Source organism: Amblyomma americanum, chromosome 8, assembly GCF_052857255.1.
Source record: "Amblyomma americanum isolate KBUSLIRL-KWMA chromosome 8, ASM5285725v1, whole genome shotgun sequence".
Taxonomy (NCBI): domain Eukaryota; kingdom Metazoa; phylum Arthropoda; class Arachnida; order Ixodida; family Ixodidae; genus Amblyomma; species Amblyomma americanum.
In genome coordinates, this window is record NC_135504.1 from 94,955,208 (window position 1) to 94,980,204 (window position 24,997).

The 24,997-nt window shown below is 46.5% G+C and overlaps 2 protein-coding genes across 4 annotated transcripts in view; one reads left to right on the top strand and one right to left on the bottom strand.

The window, feature by feature from the left end:
* LOC144102003 (BTB/POZ domain-containing protein 3-like) overlaps positions 1-11,573 on the bottom strand; it is a 145,788-nt gene extending 134,215 nt beyond the window's left edge. For 2 of the 3 annotated variants that reach the window (XR_013308143.1, XM_077635247.1), the window contains exon 1: positions 11,369-11,568. Coding sequence is in view for 2 of the 3 variants with exons in the window: in XM_077635247.1 (XP_077491373.1) it covers positions 11,369-11,375 (7 nt within the window). In the remaining variant the exon portion in view is untranslated. Of the gene's footprint in view, positions 1-11,368 lie in introns of all 3 variants that reach the window. The other variant, XM_077635248.1, reaches the window with a different exon arrangement.
* A 215-nt stretch (positions 11,574-11,788) lies between these two features.
* Positions 11,789-24,997, top strand: part of LOC144102004 (BTB/POZ domain-containing protein 2-like) — a 37,322-nt gene continuing 24,113 nt past the window's right edge. The window contains exons 1-4 of the mRNA XM_077635249.1: positions 11,789-12,245; positions 17,025-18,138; positions 18,249-18,331; positions 23,612-23,832. Of these exons, the coding sequence (XP_077491375.1) occupies positions 18,099-18,138; positions 18,249-18,331; positions 23,612-23,832 (344 nt within the window). The 5' untranslated portion in view covers positions 11,789-12,245; positions 17,025-18,098. The remainder of the gene's footprint in view (positions 12,246-17,024; positions 18,139-18,248; positions 18,332-23,611; positions 23,833-24,997) is intronic.

Sequence of the window (24,997 nt, forward strand, 5' to 3'; positions counted from 1 at the left end):
CGTGTGAAGCTTGAAGAATCTCGTCACGTAATCTCGTCAGTATGACAATAAGGTACTGCTGGTTGTTTGCGGCGAAATTTTTCTTCACCAGGACACCGTGGCGAACACAGAGTGACGCTACGGAGCGCTTGAAAGCCTTCGGGACAGTCGGGCAGGTACCGTTAAGAAACTCCATGAGGTGCCGAAGTTCCGGGTCGGCGTATTGTTTCTCAGCGAGGTTCGTTGCACTGATCGCATTTAAGGTGATGTCGTCGTCGTAGTTACCGTCCTCCGTTGGGGATTCTCCCGCGGCGCGTGAGAGGCAATCGGCGTCCGAGTGCTACCGGCCGGACTTGTACGCCACTGTCATGTCGTATTCTTGGAGGCGCAGACTCCATCTGACAAGGCGGGCTGACGGATCTTTGAGTGTCGCGAGAGAACACAAGGCATAATGGCCCGTAACTACAGTAAAACATTTTCCATAATGGTAGGGTCGAAATTTCGACGTCACCCACACTATCGTTCGATTGGACACTCTCAGTTGCCGAGTAGTTAGCTTCAGCGTGAGTCAAAGAGCGGCTGACGTAAGCGGTGACTCTTTCTCGACCGCTGAGGATTTGAACCAGCACGGCACCCAGGCCTACATTGCTTGCCTCAGTATAAAGCTCCGTATCTGCATTTTCGTCAAATTGAGCCAGAACTGGAGGTGCTTGCAGGTGGCGTTGAAGAGTTTCAAATGCTTGTGCTCTAGAGGCGTCCCCCGTGAAAGGCGTGAGGGGCTCAGCGATTCGAGCGAAATCTTTCACAAAGCGACGGTAGTAGGCACATAATCCTAGAAAGCGGCGGACTGCCTTTTGGTCCTGCGGTGAAGGGAAATTGGCAATAGCTTTGGTTTTGTCTGGGTCCGGCCGAACTCCCTATAAGCAAAGTGCCATTTCTCATTTTTTTAACGTGAGCTCAGAAGAGTTTATGGCTTGCAGCACAACTTCGAGGCGGCGAAGGTGCTCCTCAAAAGTTGGGGCGAACACCGCAACGTCATCAAATGACCGCTGGCAGTACGAAGCTGTGGGTCCGTCCAAGGTGTGGTCACCTTTTTCAGAGTCGCGGCAATATGTCCAATGATTACCGAGCAGTCGGCGCCGGTGTCCAAAAGTGCGGTAACGTCGGTACCGTCGATTGAAATGTTCAGATCAGCAGTAGTGGCCGTAGGTGTACGGGAACGTCGCGGAATCCGCTCACGGCTGCGGTGCGGCGCCAGGCGGTTTCGTTGCGGCGGATAGTTGATGCGGCGAGGTGTGTTATCGGGCTGGAGATCGTCGGTGCGTCGTAGAAGCGGTCGCTCATTTCTGTGCAGCGGTGGAGGATCTTGGACGTGTCGCCGGTGAGTAACCTTCGCCCCAAAGGTTGCCGCTTCTAGTTTTCCCGACGGGGACTAGGAGACCCTCCGCGCAAAATGTCTGCGGAAGAACGTCGCAGAGACGAAAATAATTGTGCTAATTTGTATTTTGCCTTGTCAAATTGCAGAAATAGCAGCATCAGAGGGGCATGCTTTTAGTGGGCAATATCTTGAAGGAACAACTGATTTACTTCCTGGTGCAGTTCGGAGGATTAGCGATAGCTAACATCGCAGGAGACACGTACCTAATACCTACACACCAAACTGCTGTTTTTCCCCTTTACATGCAAGTGTTTTAACTGAATGAAAATGTAAACATAGGAAACACACTCGTCTGTTGGCCAGAGGGAAACAAGCTGCTAGAGTTTTGATTTATAGGAAAAATTACCATATTTGACAGTAATGTTGCATTTGTCTGTGTTTGCGTGGGTGTCAGAGATGTGCCAGTAACCTTTCAGCTATATGGCGCATGTTTGTAGAAGACAATGTGCGTTGAATATTTATTTCTTTAAGTTCATGCTGTCTGAGATATCAACACAGTTTATGTACAACACCTGGATGTGGCTTAGTTTCATTGTGCGGCATATGCTATTTTGAGCATCACTTGTTATGACGCCCAAATGCCAGATAAAGTTTTTATTGCACTGCTGTCGTGCTAAAGCAAGCTTCTGGGTAATTTTCCCTGATTTGTTTTCCTTTTTCCTTCTTTTCTCTAATTTTATATATTTACCATCGTTCTGCAGCCTTGTTCACGTGTTTTATTGAATAGCCTTCTTGATTTTTGTATGTAGCCTGTCTGGTTATGTGTTTTTTTACGTATTAAAGGCGTGTTGTAAAACCCTGTCCATCTCCACCTTTGTTCCAAAGGTTACTTCAAACAAACATAGGATCTCCAGAAACTGCCTCCATCCTGCACTCCATATATGGGCATGTTCAGATAAGAATGGTAATCGAGGTGCGATGAACATTTTTTGTTTCGAAAGAAATTTTTATGTGATGGCCAAATGTGTCCACACAAAGGAATGAATGTTAATTTTCCAATGTTGCGAGCCGTTTCCATTTAATGCCCTGGAGCTTGCCCAGAATGACTCCGTTTCATTCTGCATAACTACCATCGTACTGCTAGCATATCGTCAATGAAACGCACGTTAAACCTTTCTTCATTAGCTTCTCGTCGGAAATTTTCTTGAATTTGCTTATTCCATAAAAGTTTTCATATTTGTCCCAAGATTCGTAGCGCGCTCATCCCTTCGCCTTCGTACATCTCATCTCGTCTGGACCACGCACACAAGGTTGGAATTGCTCCACTCAGGAAAAAAAACATGCAGCAACTCCTTCATTCCTCGAACATCCAAAGACTGGAACCACGTTCCCGGATCGATTGCCAGCATTGTAGACATTACTCATTTTAGAACGACATTAGTCACCGTTGTATATGTCCATCATTAATTTGTATGCTTGGTGTTGTCTTTTCTGTATTGTATTTATCTCATTCAACCATTCCCCTCTGTAATTCCCCAGGCCTTGAGGGTAAAATAAATAAACAGATAAATTTCAGAATACTGCCTTAAACCTTGAGACACAAAGTGAACAGAGCGGAAAGCCTCAGGGTGCTTGCCAAAGCTTCGACGAGATGACTTGTCTTCGTCTGGACAAAGCGTTCATCATGGGTGGGGTTTAAATAGGGTCACACCTTCGAGGAAGAAGACCCGGTGAGGGGGAGGAAGGTGTGAGGTGGGAATGATGTTAGGATGGGAACGGTGTATCTTGTACAGGCATCATGGCTGGTAAAAACAATTAACCGGTTGACATGGTTTGTTTTACCCGAAATTAGATGAGATCCCTGTAACTGATATGTAGGCTTAATAATCATTAATTGAGCTAGTGTTTCTGACAAAGGGAGGACCTGGAATATCCGTCAGGTGACCAGGATATATCAGGAGTACAGGGACTCTGTATATTAAAAAAGCCGTGCGGTCAAAGATCCAGTCGCCCTATGTGTTCTAACAGTACATTCGTTTCATAACGCTCACGATTAACGTCATGGTCAAATAGGAGTTAAGCCAGAGGCCATATTATATGTGGAGCCATATCCATTTGGCGCCACGTCAGCGTGACGACAGGATGAGACCAAAGCAGCAAGCGGCTAAACACAATAATCATAACGTCGCCGGTCAACAGAGATAGTACCGGAGGAGGACAAATATAATGCTAGTAATGCAAGAACGAAACGCACATATTACACTGTGTAAAAGAGCTAAATTTGTCGCCGCCATGACCTACCTATTTGCACAAACAGCTCCTAGGTGGCCAAGAGTTTTTAAAAATAAAGAATATCAAAACACATCAAATAAAGTAATGAAAAGATCACCATTACTGCTTGTCATTCGCTCTGATATAGCCCCAGTGATCGAGCCAAAGGTCGGGGCGCGTTCTGCAGTCTCTTCAAAGCCGCGGCTCTACCACCGCAAAAGTGACCAATGCCAGAGGATCAATAGATTCGAAATCGAAAATGAATCCCTACAGAATATATGGCCCCAGAAGAATCGTTCGAAAACAAGACCCATGTCCGCTTTCATGCACTGTGCATCGGGTGACATACAGTGCTTAGAACCCCTGCCATGACCCTCTTTGTTTTATTGGCACCATAGGCATGCACAAGTCTCTACATAGGGGATGACGAGGTTCATGGCAGTGCCTCTTAAAGTCTTCTGGCTAGCTGGGAACAAGAGGGGAAAAATTTGAGTCCTCCTTCCTCACGCCGATTGGAGGGCCACTGCTCCCTCCTGACTCCCCTCTATGCACGCCTATGACTAGCAGGAAGTCAACTCGCCGTGCACTAATTTCGACGGTAATAATACGACTTGCGGATCACCTAACGTAATGACTGCAAGGCATTTACCGCACTAACTCATCGTCATTACAGTCAATACTGCTCTTATAGAATACCTCATTGAGGCCAAACGGAACAGCCATTGTACGTGTTGCCAAGAACATTCGATGTCAGTGGCATGGAGGAAGAAAAACTACGAGGGAGCGTGACGTCATAATATTGACGCCTAGTCATAAAAATATAATGGAAAGAATCATGGGAAATAGGCCCACACGTGATAAGGCAGCAGTAGTTCTTAGCCGGATTTCGGTTTTGTTCTCTCGCTGTGTTGCGTCAGACGAACATGGCTGTGCTCGAAATTTGAGAAGCGCACACAGGCCATGGAGCTTGGAGATTTGTATGTGCCGAGAGGCCAGTGCCTCAGTGCACCCGTGTGTTTCGCGAAGTGCAGCTGGGTTGTCTGAGCTCCGCAATGAAATGCTGCGTGCCGGGATGCAGGAGCCGCACGGAAGAAAGCCGTTCTGGGGTTTCGTTCCATCGGTGAGTAAATACGCTGCGGTCATTCCTTGAGAAACGAAACTATTGCCGACTAGGGCATGCCTATGTAATGTTGAATACGTAAATCGTTTTAGTTTGGCTTTCGACAAAAATGACGTTACTTATTCTGAATGCCAAATCAATTTCACATATCTTGATGGGTGCTGCACCTTCCACAACAGGTTTCCAAAAGATCCTAAACTGAACTCTGGCGAGAAGCGCTGGAACGCGACGAAACTTGGACGCCATCGAAATGGGGCTGTGTCTGCTCTATTCACATCAAATCTGAGGATGTTATGGTTTCAGGTCGGCTGAAACAAAGAGCCGTGCCGTCAATTTCACAGGTTTGTGGAATCTAAGTTATCGTGTTCGTCTTCAATAGTGCCCACGATTATATCAAGCAAATAGTGAAATAGTTATTTTTTCAATACGCAAAATACACATATATAAATTTGCGGCAACTAGCGTTTAGCCAGGCAACGTCAAAGCTAGGCGCACGTATGGCGCATTTATGTTGCTTTACATATATTTATCTTCAGCGGCACCGCCATTCTGCTGCGAGGTAACGTTTGACTCTTAAGGTGGTGGTTTTAGAGGGAGCAAGATTGTGCGCAGTATCAGGTTTCCACGTCTCGGCTGAGCGCGAACGTATATACACTCCGGTCCTCTGCTTTTTGCTGGACTAGCTGTTTGCCTTTGCGTGCTAGAGAGTTCCTCCATAAATAGAGATGACCAAGTCTGTAAAATATGAAAATAACACGTCAAACAGCCCTCAAAAACGAAATTACCAAGCTGGCTGAGTAATATAGCGGAGTTCAGAGGGGCAACCATTGCTCTTGCAACGTTACAAAAATGGCGTTTGTAACCTATATCTTTTTCGAAAAATGCCGTTCTTTACTGCCGCTTGATCATCTGTACTCCTAATGTCCTGGAATATACACACTGCTTTTATTCATCCGAGAGATAAAACAAAAAGGCCATCCTTTCTGTTGTATGACTGCAAATACTTTTCTGTGCACTTGGTTTAATTTTTCTTAATTGCATTCAAGAATAGCCAGATGCAAAAAAGATTTTTCTTTTGCAATGGTAAGGATGAGAGACAGCCGCTAATTTGTGGCTGCATTTTTTAATACAAAAGAAAAATGCCAACTTAACCGTTTCTATTGGCTTTTCTTGATGACAAACTTACACATCGTACATTTATTCTTAGGGAAGCGCTGAAAATTAGACCAGCTTTCTTACTCCTCCTATTGAAATTGAGCAACAGAATGCCTTCCCCTTCAGGCTAGAATAAAATATATTTGATGTTGTGTTTTATTTTTTGCCCGCATTCTCTGAGAGAAAGCACTGAGCCATTGACAACAGAAGCCATGAGCACCTTTCATCGAGAGATGCAAGCACCTCAAGATGATACAGTATATATGTTGATTTTTTTTCAATCTCTCACTAGGCAGTGCTGTTTAAAAAAAATAAACTCACACCTGCAGTGTACAGGATTCATTTCTCGTGTGCACCCTTACAGGCAGCTTCTGATATGCATTATGGAAGGGCTGCAAAACTGCAGATGCTGAAAATAGCTGCAGGCTATATTTTGTACTGGAACTGGGTGTACACAAAAGGCCTTTACAATGTTCTTAGAGGGAATACTTATCTGCAAATTTTAGTGGTGTTCAAATGTTGCAAAACGGTCCTTTTGAAAACAGTGAAATACCTTAATCATTGAAGAGAGAATTTATTAGGTATCATTAAGTGATTTCGCACATATATATGTTGAGAATACCTTTACGGCTCTCTTTAAAAGTTTGTTTTGGCTTACTTGCATTCCAAACTGTGCTGCCAGGAAATCACAATTTGTTTAATTCAGAAAGGATTTTATACGTATTATGCCAGTGCCATATTTGTGATGCCATCAGTGTGCCATGACATGCCAAAAGTGACATTCTATTTGACCATAAACACAAAGCAATGAAGGTAGGCTCAAGTTTTACGAGCATCGCAAGCTCACTTTTTCAAAAAAAGAGGTAACATCTAATTTTCTTCATTGCACTTCACGGTTTGAGTGGTTTTTTTCTGTTTTTGCACCAGTTATAGTGAGAACCTTAAGTTGACTACTTTAACAGAAGAAGCTTCTTTGCTTACATGCACTGTTGACATTTTTTTCTAGCCAGGCAGTTCAAGGCAGCATGAAGAAAGTATGGATGCCTCTTCACCTCCATCCTTGCAAGCTAAAATACCATCAACGTCACAATGTGATATGATAAGAAGGCATAAGAAAGACTTGTTGCTGGAAACTAATCTTTTTTCCATGATTGATGACGGCTCACAGACTCAGAGAGCTTTGTACATAACTTATTCTTTATATAGTTTGTGTTATCCCAATAAAAAAACACTGAGCATCACCATGTGAGCATTTTTAATATTTCGCAATACATGCTTTATTTGGACTTCACCTGTAATTGTTTCAAGTTGAATTGTCAAGCCATGTAGCTAAAAAATCTTCTAGAAAGTAAAAGCTACCTTGCTCGGATACGTTTTGTTCCTAAGAATTACTTTTGTACAATTGAAACGGTTGCCAATATCAAATTATGTTCTAGCACAATGAACTGAAAATTTTTTGTTTTTGTACAACATTGCCATGGGGCTGCCTGATTTGCTTTCATGCATAAAATTACATTATATCCTATACAAAAACTTGAATGCTAGTGGATTAGGCATGTAAACTGGTTACATTTGAACTGACCACAAATTTGCATGATGTACCATGGAATTTTTAAAAATGAAATGAGCTAATGCATTCCACTGTTTATGTTTTTCTTACAAATGTGTGATGAGGTAGTGCTTAGTTTGTGTTGTACTGAATTTCAGCTGCAGGTCGTACAAGATACTCCCGAAAAGGCTTTTCTGCGAAGCGAAGTTAAGAGGCAAACGAAACTACAAACTGCAAGCAAAATGCAAATTAAAATTTTGCAGCAGTCTTCCGGACGCCGGCTTGCACGCAAAGTCGCCCATCTAGAGGACGTGGTCAAGGACTTAACCCAAAACCGCATTCTTATCAATGAAGGCATCGCAACGCTGGAAAAGCCTTGCAAGACCTAACAAAGACCTATTGATGCGTCAAATGGCACAGAAGTCAGGGGCAGCAATGCCAACTGTTTATTTACCGGAACTCGGGGCCTTTGATTGTGTTGGCAGATTACTAATATTGTAATCTGTGTATGCTGTGTAGACGAGTTCTGTTGATGCTAACCCGACTGTTTGGATGAACATTCACACGTTGGCTTCGATAAATCGTGTCTTTCTGCTCATTATGAACATCTCGTGGCATATGATTTGTTCTTGCCCTTTTGCAGTTATGTTACAAGGTATAACTCATGTATGATGACCTGATTGTGTGTATAAATATTTTTATAAATATCTCGATTGGTCGCATATATGTGTCCACTTTGTGAATATTTTGTACCATGATCGGTTTTTGCCGTTGTGCAGTTATGCTACTATGAGTGGCTCATGTAAGATGACCTGCTTACTTGAATAAATGTTTTCATATACGCGCATTTTCCAAACAGAAACTGCCTCACCACAATCACTAACAAAAAGCTTGCTACTGTGACTAATGGCAGCGCCTGTCAGGTCGCAGTAACGAAAGCTGCATTATTCTATAGGACGGTGTCTGCAGTCGTCTTCTGACAAGGGCAGCCAGTTCTCAAGCAACTGCGTGAGCCCACAGCACCGCTTCAACTCCGAGCATCGGCTCCGAAATTGACGAACAAGCTAACGCCGATGGCAGGGAGACCCCGCGCAGGGACAGACAGCCAGGCGTAGAGCTGTCGGCGCTCACTGTCGACAGTGAGAGAGAGAAATACTTTACTGCTGCATTTCGCGTGGGAAACTGCGTATGTGCGCGAGCGTATTCGGCGCGACTTGTGGCCCGAGGGTAGTGGAGAACGGGGGGCCCATGGGCGGGCCGAAGTCCGTCTGCCCGAGAAATAGAATCTTGCGCAGCGCGCCGGAGCGCTCGTTAAACACGTCCGACCGCCGTGAGCACTCTGTAAGCCACTGCCGCTTCTTTTAGAGGCTCTTTTTCTTCGCCTATTCTCCGCTTATAGCATGCGCTGAAATAAACGCTCCGTCTATGTGTATAACGATGAATGGAATTGCTTTCCATTCTCTTTGTGAACCACAGTTCGCGGCCGCACGCCGCTGGGAAAAATTCTGAATTCTAGCGACATTCAAAGCGGGCATGCGCAATTTGTATTTCTAGCAAGACCATGAAAACGCCTCTTCACGTCGATACTGGAGTACGGTACACGCTTAGCGTACTGCAACGGTAGTTCAAATGCGCAGTGCCCGCGACGAACCCTTTGCCCCTGTAATGAAAGACTCGCTCTGTGCGCACGACGTCGTGACCTTAAACCGGAAAACGTATGCGCACGACGCGACCTGCTCAGCGTCGGTGGCGGCAGCGGCGGCTCGGCGACTACTCCAATCGGCGGCCGGACATACTGTACTGATCGGCGCGGCGTCGTGTGCGGTGCCAATTCTGTTCTGCTTTTACGGCGGTACCCGAATTGCTGGCAGCGAGATTCGTGGCAGTTGCGCTGAACAGCACAACGCCGTGCTCGTGCCGTATGCCCCGAATCAGAATCAACTGACATCCCTTTACCGTTGAATGTTCGGCTCGGCCGCCGCAACGCCGTGCTCGAACCGTATTGCTCAGAACCAGAACTGACACCCCTTACAACAGTAATATACCCGACACTAATCGTCGTCGGGCTGACTCGCGCGCGGGACTCGACCTTAGGTTGGTGCTCCTTATCACATTTAACAGCAGTCATAGACTGTAAGACAGCAGCTTATAACTGTTTTTCTAGCAGTGCTACATTCTCTGTTCGGCGAAGTGGCTGCCTGCCTGGAATCGTGGAGCCGTGTGAAGTGCTACTTTAAGTTTTGAAGACTGTCACATTAGTTCTAGTAGTTCACAATGAAAAAGCATAGCCAGGCATGCGAGGAAACAGTGGTAAAGTAGAACTACAATTTTCCAGCAATTTACCAGAAGGAACAATAATTATTTCTTTCCATTAAGTAAAAGTGCAGTGTGTGGCATAATAAGTCCTAACCAAAACTCCTGTTACCGGCGGGTCCAAACTCAATTTGCATGTGTCCGGCTTTCGTAATTCCGCTGCTGCTGCGGCCGAATATGTTTGCAAAGGAAAATTGGATGTGGACAAGGTAACGTACGCAGCACAAGGAAGCGGGCGAGCATCACGGCGCTGACCGCACCGGCGATCGATCAGTATATATCGCCAGCATGGGCAGCGGTAGCGGCACACAACGCCGCGCCGTCCAGCCGCCGATTTGAGTAGCGTGACTACGAATAGAAAGCAGTCTCCGCGTCCATCTGTGAGCCATGTCATGTTTGGCCATAGCCTCCCTATGGTTTGCGCCAGAGTGGGGGACACGGGCTCGACAGCTGGCAGCTGAACCCGAACAGTCTTCGTCGAGCACGCGCCGCCACCGCCGCTGAGGGCGCTACTGCCGCGTCGTGCGCATACCTTTTCCGGCTCAAGATCACGCCGTCGTGAGCACAGACCGCGTCTTGATGAAAAGTTTATCTGCAGTTTTCTACAGTGCACCAAAAAACTCGAGCGTAATCAACAGAAGTGTTGAGACGCGGAGCCTTCACACAGCCTCGGTACGCATTCCGCCGAAGCTGCAAGACATTCGCTGCGCTACATCGGAGCACGGACGTTCACTAAAAAGCACCGCTATCCAAGGTGGTTGGCAATCTGGCAACTGTGGAGGGCCTATTTCCCAAGATTCAGTGCGCGAAAGGGTCCTCGGCAGCGGCATCAGAGGAGGATGCATGGCCAAGGGTGTGACATTCCCGTAGAGCCAATGGGGACGATTTTGAAATGCGACGGTGGCGGTGCCTGGGAGTTGGCGGTAAAAACATAAATTGCTCAAAACTTTGCTCGCTATGCTTGCGCCGGTCGCTGTCGTCTGCTGCCACTGCGCTGCAGCGTTGCCCGCGGCGGCACTGGCGGCGCAGACGCGTTGTGTCATTGACTCCAGCCGCGTTTGCTGCCAGATACCAGGATCGCTGCAATCGTTCCGACCGTGGCGACACTTATGGCGCGGACGCGCAACTTGCAACATGCCACAGCACTGGCATGGCTTGCAGAGGCTGAGCGCCTGACGTCATGCTCCCTCCTAGTTTTTTTTTTTCCTCCATGGTCAGTGGCCTTTTAAAGCCTAGGGATCTAACGAATGCCTAGCGCGGTCACCTCACACTAACTTCTTTTAACGCCGGCAAGGAGAATAAAGAAAAGTTGTCTGGCGTTGCCGCTTCAACGACTACTACACACTAACAAAAACATCTCATAACTGATTTCCCGACTACAGCGCACTCATTGAAAACATCTCTTAAGAGAAGTGATTTTATCTATCATCCCCACTGATTACCCTGCAGTCACGAGCGTTTACTACTAGGTAGCCAGCGTTTTATTAAGATTTGGCTGCCTCGGCCTATATTTGATCGGGAAAAGGACAGAAACAAACAGCCGGAACAGTAATTAAAGAACACATGGGAAAATCCGAAGAGAAAAGAAACGCCTGTTACTCACAGGGCATTGTTGCCTTAGCACGGGACGTTCCCAGGCACCTCTTCTCTAAATCTGCTCTATAAAACCGATGTCGCTAATAGGAAAGAGCCGGAACAAATACGATTCTTCCTCGTCGCTCAGACAGCGCACGCCACTCCAACAGAGCCGACCGACTCAACGCCGCGTCGAACGACAGCAGTTTCATGATGCAACTCTCGGTACTATTGAGCAATACCAAAATCCTCCACCTGTGCCGTTTCTCAGGGCACGGTCTACCATTCTTCTCAACTCCTGTGACACCGATTGGTCAAGTGTCGTCACGTGGGATTTTTCTCTCTCTACTCTGTCGAGTAAGGATGTTATGCTTCGTTTTTTTTTCAAGCCAGGGTTGAAAAATCGCGATGCGACGACGCACGCGCCGCGGCACCTTCCTGTGACCTTGTTCACGGCGCGGCCGCATAGTGCAGCAACTGTAAACGGAGGTGGTCGCTCTGCTCGTTTACGACAGTTATGACCGCTTAGCCCAGGCGTTTGGCTCTGGTACCACGGTGCAAGTAAGAGAGGGCATCGGACGGTGGCGCGAGGCACGGCCAGTTTGTGTGAATTACGCACTGCGCGGCCGCAAAAGTGGAAAGGGTCTCGGTTTCCACTCACGTGATAACCGCTGCCCAATCAACTCCATCGCTGATCGGAAGAAAGGGAGACTGTACTCTCACGACTACTTGGTTTTTGCGCGCTGCCCAGTGCATTGCGCAAAGTTGGTACTTGTTGCGTCAGCCAAACGATTGCCCGTCTTCGGCATCTATTTGGTTCGTTGTGCGCGAGTAGCAAAGCTTCACGCTCGGACTTCTACCTCACTGGTGCTACAAATTTTTACGCTTACCTGGAAGAATGGGCCGTAAGTACCCACCGTTTGCATCGAACGTTTTGTTTTTCTTTTCTTTGATGCGCTTCTTTATCGCGTTGTCGCGATGGTTGAGGCTGTCGCTTTGGTGCCCACGCGCACTGTGTCAAGATGAAGTTTTCCGAACGTGTTTGTATTTGTGAGCGACAAATCCATGTAAACAGCCTGACCTTATCGCGGCTGTGAGAGCATGGAAGCATCCTAGGCTGAAACGCGTGTTGACAATGCGTTTGGTTGGCTGACTTTGTAGCGCGTGCTGTAAACATTTCCTCAAAGCGAGTGTGTGTTTACGACGCTGCACTGGCTTGTTCAGTATTGCGTTCGCCCGCTGAGTCCAACATCGTCGGTGTCGAACCCCAGCACCAGCGACAACAATTCGATGGAAGCGATAAATGTAAGAACGCCGGTTTGCTGTGTGATATAAGTGGAGGTTAAAGCCGCCCAAGTGGTCGCAATTAATCCGGACCATCTGCCAAGCAGTATCTCGTCGCCCATATGATTATTTAGGAACTTAAACTGCACACGCCAAGATCACTGTGTTTGCCGTGTTAAAAAGAAATGGGTAGAATATTCACTTTATAAAGGTTGCATATAATTTTTCAATGGGAGACGTTAGCCTCAGAATAATTTGAAATGCGTGCAGTAGAAATGTCCTAAGAACATAATTTTAAATGGCAAATGAATAACGCTGGAAAACGGCCTTCTTTAACCGAGCATTTCACATGTTGCATGGTACCGACGCACAGGACGGCAAATTTATTAAAAAGGCCCATCTGTTGGCGCAGTTACGCTGATGCCCATGCTATCGACGCACATGAAACAGTAGGCGGGCCGTAAACGACAGACAGACGCTTCAGCCGTTGAAAATAATTCCGATGCTCTGATATATGGTCCTGCAGTTTGACAGGAGTGTGTAGCTTAAGCTTTTAGGGACAGGAGAAAAAATTAGGTAGCGGCTCAATTAGCGCTGGTTAACCCTGAATATACAAGTGAAAAGCTTGAGTTATGCTTGGTTTGACGTCATGGTTATGTTTCGTAGCTTAGCTGGTATTGTATACATTGTTTATCTGTAGGCGTAGACTTGGTTACTCAATCGCATATGTTTACTTGTTAGACGCAGAAGCAACATTGGACGAACGTATTTGGACGAACGGGATGCGTGGTGAAATTAGTCTTTCGGCTACATAGTTTAGCAGTGGCAAACCAGGTGGCATTAGCGATACCCATTGCTAACACTGTAGAGAGGGGTTTTCTGTTTCACCAGAGATTCCTTGCACGACGCGCACACCCTGGCCACGGTTCCACTCAACTCGACAGATGCTAAACTTAACATCTCACGCATACTGTCACTTACCGGTGTCAAATCTCGCAAGTGCCACAGTCTTCCGCACAGATCACAAACATGGCCGAATGAGTTGTTCACAGTCTGTCGTAAACACCCTAGTCGCAATCGCACTTTCACTAAGTCGTACCACGTGGTCGTAACGGCGAGTCTTGGGATTTATCTCTTCTGACTTTCTTGTTTCCTCTTCCTCACTCGCTTGGCTGCTGCTGGCTGAAGATGCGGCCAAGACACGCTTTTCGGCTTCTTTCCGACGTCGTTTAGCAAGACGTATTTCCCGTTGTTCAGGCATTTCGGCTGCACGCTTAGCTTTGGCTTTATCATTTTTTCGCTGTTGTGCAGCCAACTCCCAAGCGAGTACTTCTGGATCGGACGAGTTTAGTTTCTCAGCTTTCTGCGTAGTCTAGCAGCAGGCCCACTCTCCTTCCCTTCCATGTCGAGTGCGCACGCCTATTCTCTGGCAAGCGCATTATATAGCCTCCTTGCGCATGCACATGACACACATGTGCAGTAGCACGCGGCTGCGCCGAAAGGTCAGGCGACGGCTGCGGCAGCGGCGAGGAGCGACCACCTGAGTGGCGTGTGACGTCACTCGTTTTCGCGCATGCGCATAACTCACCAGTTCGCCTCACGTGAAGCTTGACTCTGACCGGCAGTGAAGCTTTTCGCTTCAAAAAATCAGTTGATGGTCGGCCTCTGTGTCATCCTGTGCTAAGCACACTTCTTTCTCGAGCTGCGCCTTAGGCACTGTTGGAAAGTCGCAGCATATGCTGACGTGAGACATTCTGAGATTGCGAGGAACATGTCGCTCTCTAAAACGACAATCCATGATCCAAAGGAACAAGGAATTGCCGTCTCTGCCGTTGACAACGTTTGTACGCACCCTGGTTAGCTGGTATGTAACGAGGTAACGGGTGTGGTGATGGTGAAATGCATTTATTGGCTCAAAAAGAGTGTACAGGGAGGCACGATTGAACCGACTCCTAACCGTCCGGCCCTCACAAACACAAGGTAATGGGCAGACGCGGTGCCTTCATAAATCAGTGAGGCTTCCCATCACAGACCAGGCTTGGTCAGGCCTGTGTGTGCTGAAGAAACCTTCCGGAGTCTTCCACGTTTTCACCTCTGCCCTCCAACACATCACACAGTGCGGGAACGCGCTAGATTTAATGGACGCTGCCTCACTCTTCAGAACTTGTATGTTATCAGTTGTCGGAATTTGACTCAGTGAAAACCTCGGCTGTCATGCAGGCAATGCGGAAACAGGGTGTAGAACAGCCTTATGTGAAAATACTGCAAGATATCTATAGCAACTCAACAGCTATGGCAGCTCGTCCATAAAGTTAGCAATAAAATTCCAAAAGCGAAGGGCGTCAGGCGAGGAGACACGATCTCACCAATGCTATTCACCGCCTGTTCACAGGAGATATTCCGAGGCTCGAATTGGGAACAATTGAGGATAAGAGTTAATGGAGAATACCTAAATAATCTGCGATTCGCTGTGGACATTGCCTTGCTGAGTCACTGAGGAGGTGATTTGGAAAGCATGATCTCGTTAGGCAGGCAGAGCAGAACGCTGGGCCTAAAAATTAGCATGCAGAAAAACCAAAGTAATGTTATACTGTCTAGCAAGTGAACAGCATTTGAGAATTGGTAGCGAGAGGCTGGAAGTGGTAAAAGAATGTCTACATAGGGCAAGTAGTGACCGCTGATCCAGATCATAAGAGGGAAATAACTAGAATAAGAATGGCGTGGAGTGGATATGGCAGGTTCTCTCCGATCATGTATGAAATTTCACCAATATCCCTCAACAGAACAGTATACAGCTGCTGTATCTTACCAGTACTTACCTACGGGGCAGAAGCATGGAGACTAACGAAAAGGGTTCAGCTCAAGATAAGGACACCGTAGCGTGCTATGGGAAGAAAGGTCAGGCATCACGTTAAGAAACCGGAATCGGGCAGAGGGGTGAGGGAACAAACGCTGGTTAACGACATCCTAGACTAAATCAAGAGGAAGAAATGTGCTTGGGCAGGGCGTATGATGCGAAGGCAAGATAACCGCTGGTCCTTAAGAGTAACGAAGTGCATTCCAACCTAAAGCAAGCTTAACAGGGGGCGACAGAAAGTTAGGTAAGCGGATGAGATTAAGAAGTTTGCGGGGATACTGTGGATGCAGCTGGGAAATGACAGGATTAAATAAAGAGGCATGGCAGAGGCCTTTGCCCTGCATTGGGCATAGTCAGGCAGACGGTGATGATGGAAATCCGAGCCCGGCCACAGCTGTAGTGTTTTGATCGAGGCGAAACGCAAAAAGGCGCCCGTGTGCTGTGCGACGTCAGTGGTGTGACGTCAGTGCACGGTAAAGATCCCACAGAGGTTGAAATTATTCCGGAGCCCTCCCCCACTATGGCAGCTCTTTCTTTCTTTCTTTCTTTCTTTCTTTCTTCTGTAACTCTTTTTTTTTGGCACAAATGGTTAATTAACATAGCTTCAAGCAAAAAGTTTCACACCAAAATCTTCTGGTTGAAATAAGAAAATGTCACTCAGCACTAAGGAAGAAAAAGGTAAATAAATCATGTAACGCAAAAATAAGCGTATGCAGCAAACAATAAATCGTACATGCCAACACATTATTTAGTAGAAAGATATAAATATAACCAAAATCTGAACATGGTTGCTGCAAGCTTAGCAAAAAAAAGCAACATCATAATAACAAAACATAACAGCAAGTTTCAAAACGATAATGCACTCCTAAAAATGCAAATTAGGGACATAATTATGCATGGCAGATTATGTGAGTTCTATGTTATTTTCCAGCAGCAGAGCTCTAAGTGTGTTTTTGGGGACTTTAGCCAACAGATGTGTTAATTCTTGTATTTTATTTAGAACGTTAGCTGTTTGATATTTAATATGTTGTCCGTAATTCGTGCTTATTTTTGGTGGCCGTAAAGTTTCTTTACGGAGTGTGTATGCGTACGTATTTTACTGTTATGACGGCGTGGTTCGGGTGCCCACCGAGATTTGTGAGGCAGTTACTGCGCGTTATTTTTTAAGAATGCAAAAGCAGTCGTCCAAAGAGTGCATACACAGTTGCATGTTTTTATTTATTTATTTTTTGCTGAGCCGACTGCAGACCCTGCATCGTCACGTTGACACCACTTACCAAAACGGCTGGACCCATAGCAATGGAACTTTTTTATTTGCAGAATTCTCCTCTAGGAGTTAAGCACGGGCTACTTAGGCAGAACTCCAAAAGCCGGCAGAGTTCGTCGGTGTTCAGGATTTTCGTGTAGCTGAGGTCACTGTCCGCCTCGGTAGGCACAGGAATGTTCTTGAAAAGCGAGGCTGCGGGGAAGGACATCATGCGCTCGTCTGAGCTTGCTTGTGCGTGGCGAAAGCGTTTAATAAAATCGCTGGTGTTGCACGCAGGTGTCTAGGCGTCTTCTGTCAAAAGAGAAAGGACTCGGGGTAATGCTTGGAGAGCACATGAAACAGCAAGGTGGTATACTCGGCAAGGGTCAGATAGACGTCTGCTGCCTAATGCGTGCTTCCATATGGACGCCCCTGAAGAAGGGACCGCATTGTCCTGAAGTCAGCGTCTCGTATTTTTACTCTTGGGTGAAGCCAGTCACTCCTCTGTGTCATCTTATAAGCATGACTTAATCATTTAGGTGAGTCACCAGCTTATGAAGGCTGGCCTAGTGAACCTCTCTTGACACTCAGTTCATGAGCTTCAGATAACACGAAGGTGTGCTGAACACAAAATAGTTCGCTTGAGATCTTTACCTCTGAAGAAATGTTCAAAACTGTTCGATTCTCTTCTGGCCGCCTTTGTTGTTTAGTGAAAAATGTAACTCTGTTGTTTAGCGAAAGACGTAAATGGCCACCCGAACATAAAGCACGCATTATGTGTTCGTGATATGCCATTACAGATGCTATTACCTTAGTCAGCGACTCAAAGTTGACGATCAGCAACTTTGCTAGCAGTAGGGTCTTGGTCCCGCCGCACATGTACTCACAGAAATAAGAGCCTTTCGTCTCTTGAGAGATATTGCACTGATATGGACCCGAACTCAAGCGGAGAATCCGGGAAATGAGGCTGCCCACCAACACGCTCGAGAATTAGCTATCCGAGCCGTGGCACAAAGTCAGGAACCGGAACCTTTCGGGGAGCCACTCTAATCATACCACGAAGTTACTGCACATTACAAAGCATTAAGAGCAATCCCACTACCCCATCAAAACACTGAGCAGACAACAAGAGGTCTTGTGGAAATAACTACAGATGGGGACCCTCCCCAACCCAAACTACATATCTAAATTCATAAATAAGGATATCAATCCCCCCTGCCGCTTTTGTGGTGAGAAACAAAACTTCAACCACATGATCTGTGCATGCCAAGTCTGTAAGCTTCCCTCAGGACTCTTGCGTGATCCCTCCAAAGAAGCATGGGATGAGCTAAGGTCCAGCGATGGCCCCGACATTCAGTCCAAGGCCGTCGAATGGGCCGGCGTCTCCAAAGGTTTCAATGGCCTGCAGAAGGTAGCAGTTTAGCTTGCCTTAATTCCCTTCGCTTATGCGCACTAAAGTTTTGTCAGCTTCAGCCTAACAAGCCTCCATTACCGCATCTCACTGCCATCGTCTCATTTCAGGGTACTGCTTCCGTTGCAAAGTATATGATGATGGGGTCGTGAGGTGCAACGCTGAGACGCAGTGTGGAAAGAATTTATCAGAGGTGAGTTACATTTGGAATAGATCTGTTCTCGGGTGGTTTTAGCTGTCTGACTTTTGTGGGTAGTCATGTTCATTACTTTCGGAGCTCTAAATCAACTCTCTTTACATTTATAGATGTATACGGAAACTGTGTGGAGAATTAAACCTAAAGGCGATGTAAACAGTTGTATTAAAAGCGAACTCACACATTTTACAGCGAATGCGATACAAGCCATTTAGCGAAGCAATTTACGGGGTAAAATCGCACCTTCAAACACGTTACACTTAACGCGTTTTTGTGGGCGCACACCACTGCCATGTACTATCGTGATGCATAGAAACGCGAACAACGCATCGCCTATGCACCCTACTGTTCGAGTTCTTTTGATCGCGCTTTTACCTGGGTGGTAAAAAAGCGCTCATGCAGGGGAAGACGATGAAGACCATTAGGTGCTATCGCACCGTTTGGCGGCGGCAGCGAATGGACAACAGTTCGGCAGTAATAAAGGTCCTTTGTGCAGTGCGGAACTGCGCGCACCGTGTACACTAGCGTCATATCAAGTTGTTTGAGCAGAAGGAGTTCGCACCTCGTTAAAAGGGCTTTAAATGTTTTTTCAAATGTGTCTAATTGGTAATTCGGATAGATTGTTCACCTATTGTTAGAATACCTTTTAATTACAGTCGAGCCCACTTATAAGTAATCTGACTGTCAATGGTCACGCAAATTGCATTCGTTGTGTAAGATGGTGTTATTAAGTAGAGTTCCCATACTGCAGCTGTGAATACAAGCTCAGATAAAAGTGAATATTATTTTTCAGAAACGTCCACACGCCCGTCCGTAACCGCATAACTCCACTTTCCAAGCTCTCCAGTCATTTTCTCTGCGCTGAATCCTTGCTGGCGACAAGCTGCTTCAGGAACGCGAGTGCACATAGTTGAAACGCTGACTGCTACTGGGGGTAGGTCGGACTCCTGGTCTTCATTGTCGACGAAGTTGTTTGGACACAGCGATGAAACAACGCAGCGCACATGAGCGAACGTCACACTTTCTGGTGTCTATGTGCTTCCTACGAGGTGCAGAAGGTGGAGAGTCGTTTGGTGCAAGCGAGTCACGTCACGTGGCCTGCTGGGTCAGCAAGTGATAGCATTTGACTGGCATTTAAGCTTATGAAATCACTTGAAATCACTGCCATTTGTTGATCACCGATCATGAGGTGTAGTTTCGCTTTCATCGCGGTTCCCCTGCATCACGCCCACCAATCTTCTCCAATCGGCACACATGAATGCACTGATTGTCCTTGTAGCCCGTCTCGTGGGCGTGGTTAGCGGTTATCCCAAGCAGCACGGGTAATCGGCCTGATATTGAAAATATAATGGCAAAGGATGGTCCTACAAAGGAACAGTGTGAAGCCATCCATTTTCAATACTGGGCCAATTATCTTTGCTGCCTAAGTAAGTGCAGTTTCAATGCTGCCTTTTCAATACCTTTAAGTAGTTGCCACATTCTTTACAGTGTCAAGAAGCTGGGCGACGCTCTTCATTATTTGCGCTGGCGGTGGGCTCTGTTTTTCGACTGCAGCGGCTTCTTTGCGTGGTCTCGTTTTACTCTGACAGGGTTATGCACTCACACTTGTTCGTTTTGTTTCATACATAGTGATTTTGCCCTAGTACATGCTTTATCGGTAGCGTTTTCCTGATTCTTAATAAGCAAGCATCCGTTAAATGTTCCCCCCTTATAACTGGCATCAACTGTATTTCAAAATTGCTTTTTTACGAGGCTACATTCTACATATTAAAGTAATTGCCCTCATAACTGGGCTTCTACTGTGTTTCAAAATTGCCTTTCTGACGAGGCCACCTTCAACGTATAGGAATTACTGCTGAGGCTAAGTAACCACACCCAATGGGAAACCTCCCCATGGTGAGGTCAGTGGTCCATTTGCTGCAATTTATGCTTTCGCCACAGCATAGACAATACGATGGCGGTCCTTCCTGGTGGCTGTGTTTAGCTACCTCTTTCGAGAACTGTCTTCTTAAAGGGGCAATTTTTCATTGTACCTGGAAAATGGAGACCAAGCGGAGCGAATGTCAGGTTGCGACTACATTGGAGCATTCCTTCGATCCCCCTTATAATGAGCCCGACTGTCGCGCCTGTTGCGTTGCTTGTATCCAAAGCTCATGCTAAGTGGACTTCCCATGTTGCAGCAGAAAACGCAATATTGGGCAATGTGGCCTTGTGGCAGAGCATCCGCCTCGCATTCGGGAGGTGTTGGGTTCGATTCCCAGTTCCGCCGGGTACCCACCGGTTTTAAATGGGTACAACATTTCCCCCGGCCTGGTGCTCGGTTCTTCTGGGTGAGATGCTTGGGAAAAGAAATAGCGAAGCGTGGCCTTGTGGTAGAGCATCCGCCTCGCATTCGGGAAGTGCTGGGTTCGATCCCCAGTGCCGCCGGGTACCCACCGGTTTTTCATGGGTACAAGATTTCCCCCGGCCTGGTGCTCGGCCTTTCTGAGTGAGATGCTTGGGAAAAGGGTCTTGACCATAGTTACGATAAGTTCCGCAGTAAACAACCTTAAATACGCCTCGCACGGTAGAAGCCTAATTTTTTAAACATCTGTTATCCGCTTCTGCTTATTCAATCTGGAGCCTATTATGTCGCTTCCCAATCTCCAGCGCATGCATATGCTCCGCACTGATTTTCTTGCTGCCAACAAGCTGCTTTAGGTACAAGAAACAACTAATCTGGGAGAGACTCGAAGTGAGACGTGGCACCTCGTCGGTCATTTCATTGAAGCATGCGCCGGTGGCGTGCCGCGGTTAGCATACCTTGGGGGTGTGGATAATACCCATGTTGAATAAGCTGGCGGTTATTCCTCGATGCGTTATCAAGGCATAAGAGCAGGGTTCACCAAAGTTAGTGAAGCACGAACAGGAATTTTTCTTTTTTATTTTTCGCCGTGTATAGGTACAACTGAAAGTGTTACTCGGTAAAAAAGTTGCCTGTGATTTTTATATGCCATCTAATCTAGCCTAGTGTGCCTAGCGAGTGTCCCTATAGCGGCACACGTCGAATGAAAGTCTCGTATCATTCTGGCCTTTCTGACAACGTAGCTTCAAGAACGCTGCTACTTGCGAGTCTTCCGGATGACAAATGACACACAAGTGCTCACAAGAGCTCTGACGTGAAACTTACAGCACTCGCCACCACTGCTTGGCATCGCCATTCAGGGCGTGCATTTTTCCGGCGCATGTAATGAGCTACATCGGAACTCCTACATGTCATATTAATGCAAAAACAGTAGATGGCTCAGTTCAAGGTCATCTGTCCGCAAAATGTGTCTGCCGCAAAAGCACTGGTTAATGAATAAAAATAAAAGAAAATTGAGGTCTACGTCAGACTCGAACCCAAGCCGCTGGTGTGCGAGAAGGGGATGCTGCCACTCCAACACGACATTTCGACATTTAGAGCTGAACAAAGGCGCGTGTAGTTAAGTTCTAAAAAAAGTATCTTTGTTATACCTACTGAGGTTTACATGAGTAATTCTGAACATGTTAATTACAGATGTCGCAATCAAGCGAGTGCCAAATTTCCTTTGCTTCTGGTAAATTTCCTGTATGCTTGGCGTGCAGTTGTAGCACGAATATGCAGCATCGACTGAAAACCCTCCTCGCAATGTACACCGTTAGCTCAGCACACGGCACAGGTGGCAGACAGCAGATAGCTTTCGCATTTGTGCACGTAAGGAAACTTCAGTGCACCTTGTAATATTTTTTTATTGGCTTTGTGGTTCGCTGTGTTGTTTCCGTAAAGAAGAGGAGGAGTGTCACGCAGAAATGAAGACAATCGTCGCTCACAGCTCCAGCTAGAAGGGGGCATTTTCTAATGCGGGGCTGATTTTACGGCGCCTCCTCAAGCACTCTAATCGGGTTGTTGGGCAACACTTGTTTGTTTTAGCTGCGACGCAATGCCTTTGCCGTAAGACATATTTTGACGGTAGCCCCGTGTTCGTTTGTACTGTGCGAGCCTTGGTTATAACTGCAGCCATTACACCTGGCATCGACTCTGTACAGTTTTCTTGAGATACTGCTTTTTATTTATTTGTTGCTGCTGGTGTATCAGAAACACTGTAGATAGACTTGGGAGCCCTTCCGGGTCTCGTTAAAAGGACACTGAGGTCAAAATAAATGGCTGAGGCTCAAAGTTGCTTGGACCTAGTCATGACCTTGGACCTAGTCTTGGGCCTAGGACCTAGTCAAGAGCGAATAAAGCTCTGCTAAGCATGGTCTCCGCTGTCTCAAATCAAATGTCAAGGTTTCAGGGTTGGTTACCACATAACGGGGGTTCGGACCAGAGCAAGCTGAGGGCACAGCCGGCGTTCGACGCGCACTTGCGCTCTCGCTCCGAAGGAAGGTATGTGCAGTTATTTGAGAGCACAAGTGTTTTTTATACAAAAAGCTGTATTACAGAATGCCGCACTAATCCCAAGACCTCAATACAAACCGTAGCCCAGCCGCAGCACCCGAAAGCGGGCCTGTGGCGCCACCCGCACCAAGCAAAGACTATATACGGTCGTGACGGCATAGCCATGTGCGATCGCATGCCGAGCGGCCAACCAGAGGGTTCGATCGCAAGCGACACAACACGAGGGAAGATGGGAATTGCGCGGAGCACATCTTGACGAGGCAGGTCGCTCGTCAATGGCTCATTGCGCATCGTCATTGACAATGGCCGGCGATTATGAAGAACCAGCCAGATTAGGCCCTCCCGAATCTGGAGTGCATCAGCGCCGCCCAGGCCGGCGACAGGAATCTGAGAGTTCGGTCCTGGACTTGTTACCATCTTATTACCAGGCTTATTACCATCTGCAAACAGAAACTTCGTGCGAAGATCCCTGAGGTTAAACAGCACTGCTATTAACTTCAAAACTTGTGGAAACTCGCTCTTTTTGGTGAGTGTGCCTTGTTTGTAAATCGACTGGCCCTAATAGCTTGAAATTCAAAAATCTCCCTGATGAAAAGGTCTTTAGCTCTTGGGATGTACCTCAGCACAGTCAGAAAGATCTATGGAATTCAGCTTTTAATGAAGACTATTGATTTGAAATTCACTGCGGCTATATACGCTCTAGGCCGATACTCGAGGGCAGTACTCACTTGCAATGCTCAAGGAAGTAATGAGCCTAATGCCACTTTGCTTTCACTTTTGCGGTCTTGGCATTGGCTGTGCGTGCTGGCTTTTGCCGTGCCGTACCTTCTACCCCTGTGGCCAAGAATGTTCTAAGTAATGATGTTTTTTCATCGCAGTTCTCATTGGCCAAGTTTCTTGGATCTGCAGACCTCACGGACGTGGAGTTCACCGTAGAGTCACAACATTACCCCGGGAAGCGCGGTTCTTTTAAAGCCCACCGACTCATCCTCGCTTTGCATATAGAAGATTTCAAAGCCATGTTTTACGGAGAAGGTGTGAAAAAAGACAAAATCGTGATTACTGACTTGCACCCAGATGGATTTTCTGCCCTGCTTAGGTAAGCACCAGCGTTTGTACACTGATGTCTAAAACCGCGTTTACGAATCTACTGTTCTATGTGCTTATTGATTTCTAGTGAAAAAAGATTTTAAGATTTTTCTAAACAGGGTTTTGTGACATGCTTCCCTCTGAGCAGTGGCGTAGCCAGAAGTTTTGCTCGGGGGGGGGGAGGCTCATATTGCAGTCTCCTCATAGAATTTGTGGAAGGATCAAACTCAACAAGAATAACTGCATTGCCATTGGCAATGCATTGTGTATTAGATAACTCTATGCACTGTTAAGACAAGTGAAATATGCATTTAATAAAATAAAAGAATGTATTCGTATGTCTTAAAAATCGTGGCAGGCATGATTACAAGACATAAAACTGAGCAGAGGACAAGATTCAATAGAGAAGCAAACAGGACGAGCTCGTCCTGTTTGCTTCTCTTCTGTGTCTTGTCCCCTGCTGAATTTTATGTCTTGTAATCTTGTCATACCAACTATACCCTTATCGTTCACTCGCAGCAGACATAACTTATACCAATGCTTCCATGCTTTTGTGTATTTAATAAGTGAAGAAAATATCACACGGAGTCTCGAACTATATCGGTCCGGAGCAAGCAAAGCAGTGCATGCCGCTGATTTGAAAAACGTAAAGGCTGTGAAATTAGCAAGTAGAGGACAAATATTTTAATGAATGCTTGTCGTTCAAGAACCTTCACATTTTCATACATATGCAACGGGCAGGGAAAGTTCTCAATGACGCTGTCCTTCGTTCCAGTGTAATGTGCAGCAGCAGCTGTCACTGGTCATGTATTGCGAGTAAGTGCACCGAAATTTAAGTCGCAACAGCGAGCCATCGAAAGGCCCTTGAAAGGTTGTGCTAGGTTGGGGACCCTTGCATTACATGACACCAGATGCATGGGCGTTGGCGCGAAATCCAACCCGAGTTAGCAATGTTCGCTCCAAAATGTCTTTTTTAGACTGAAAAAGGCACTGTAGGTGTCGAAATCCAGAATAACTTCCGGCACCAATGGCTGTTCTGGTCAGCGGTGCGTGACAATTCGAAGCCGCCCCCAATCCCAATAATTCTGGACAAAAGGATTTTTGAGTGGTAAACCGTTGAGGAACCCAATTTCCTGATATAGTGCAATATTTCACTAAAAAAATCAATATATCCA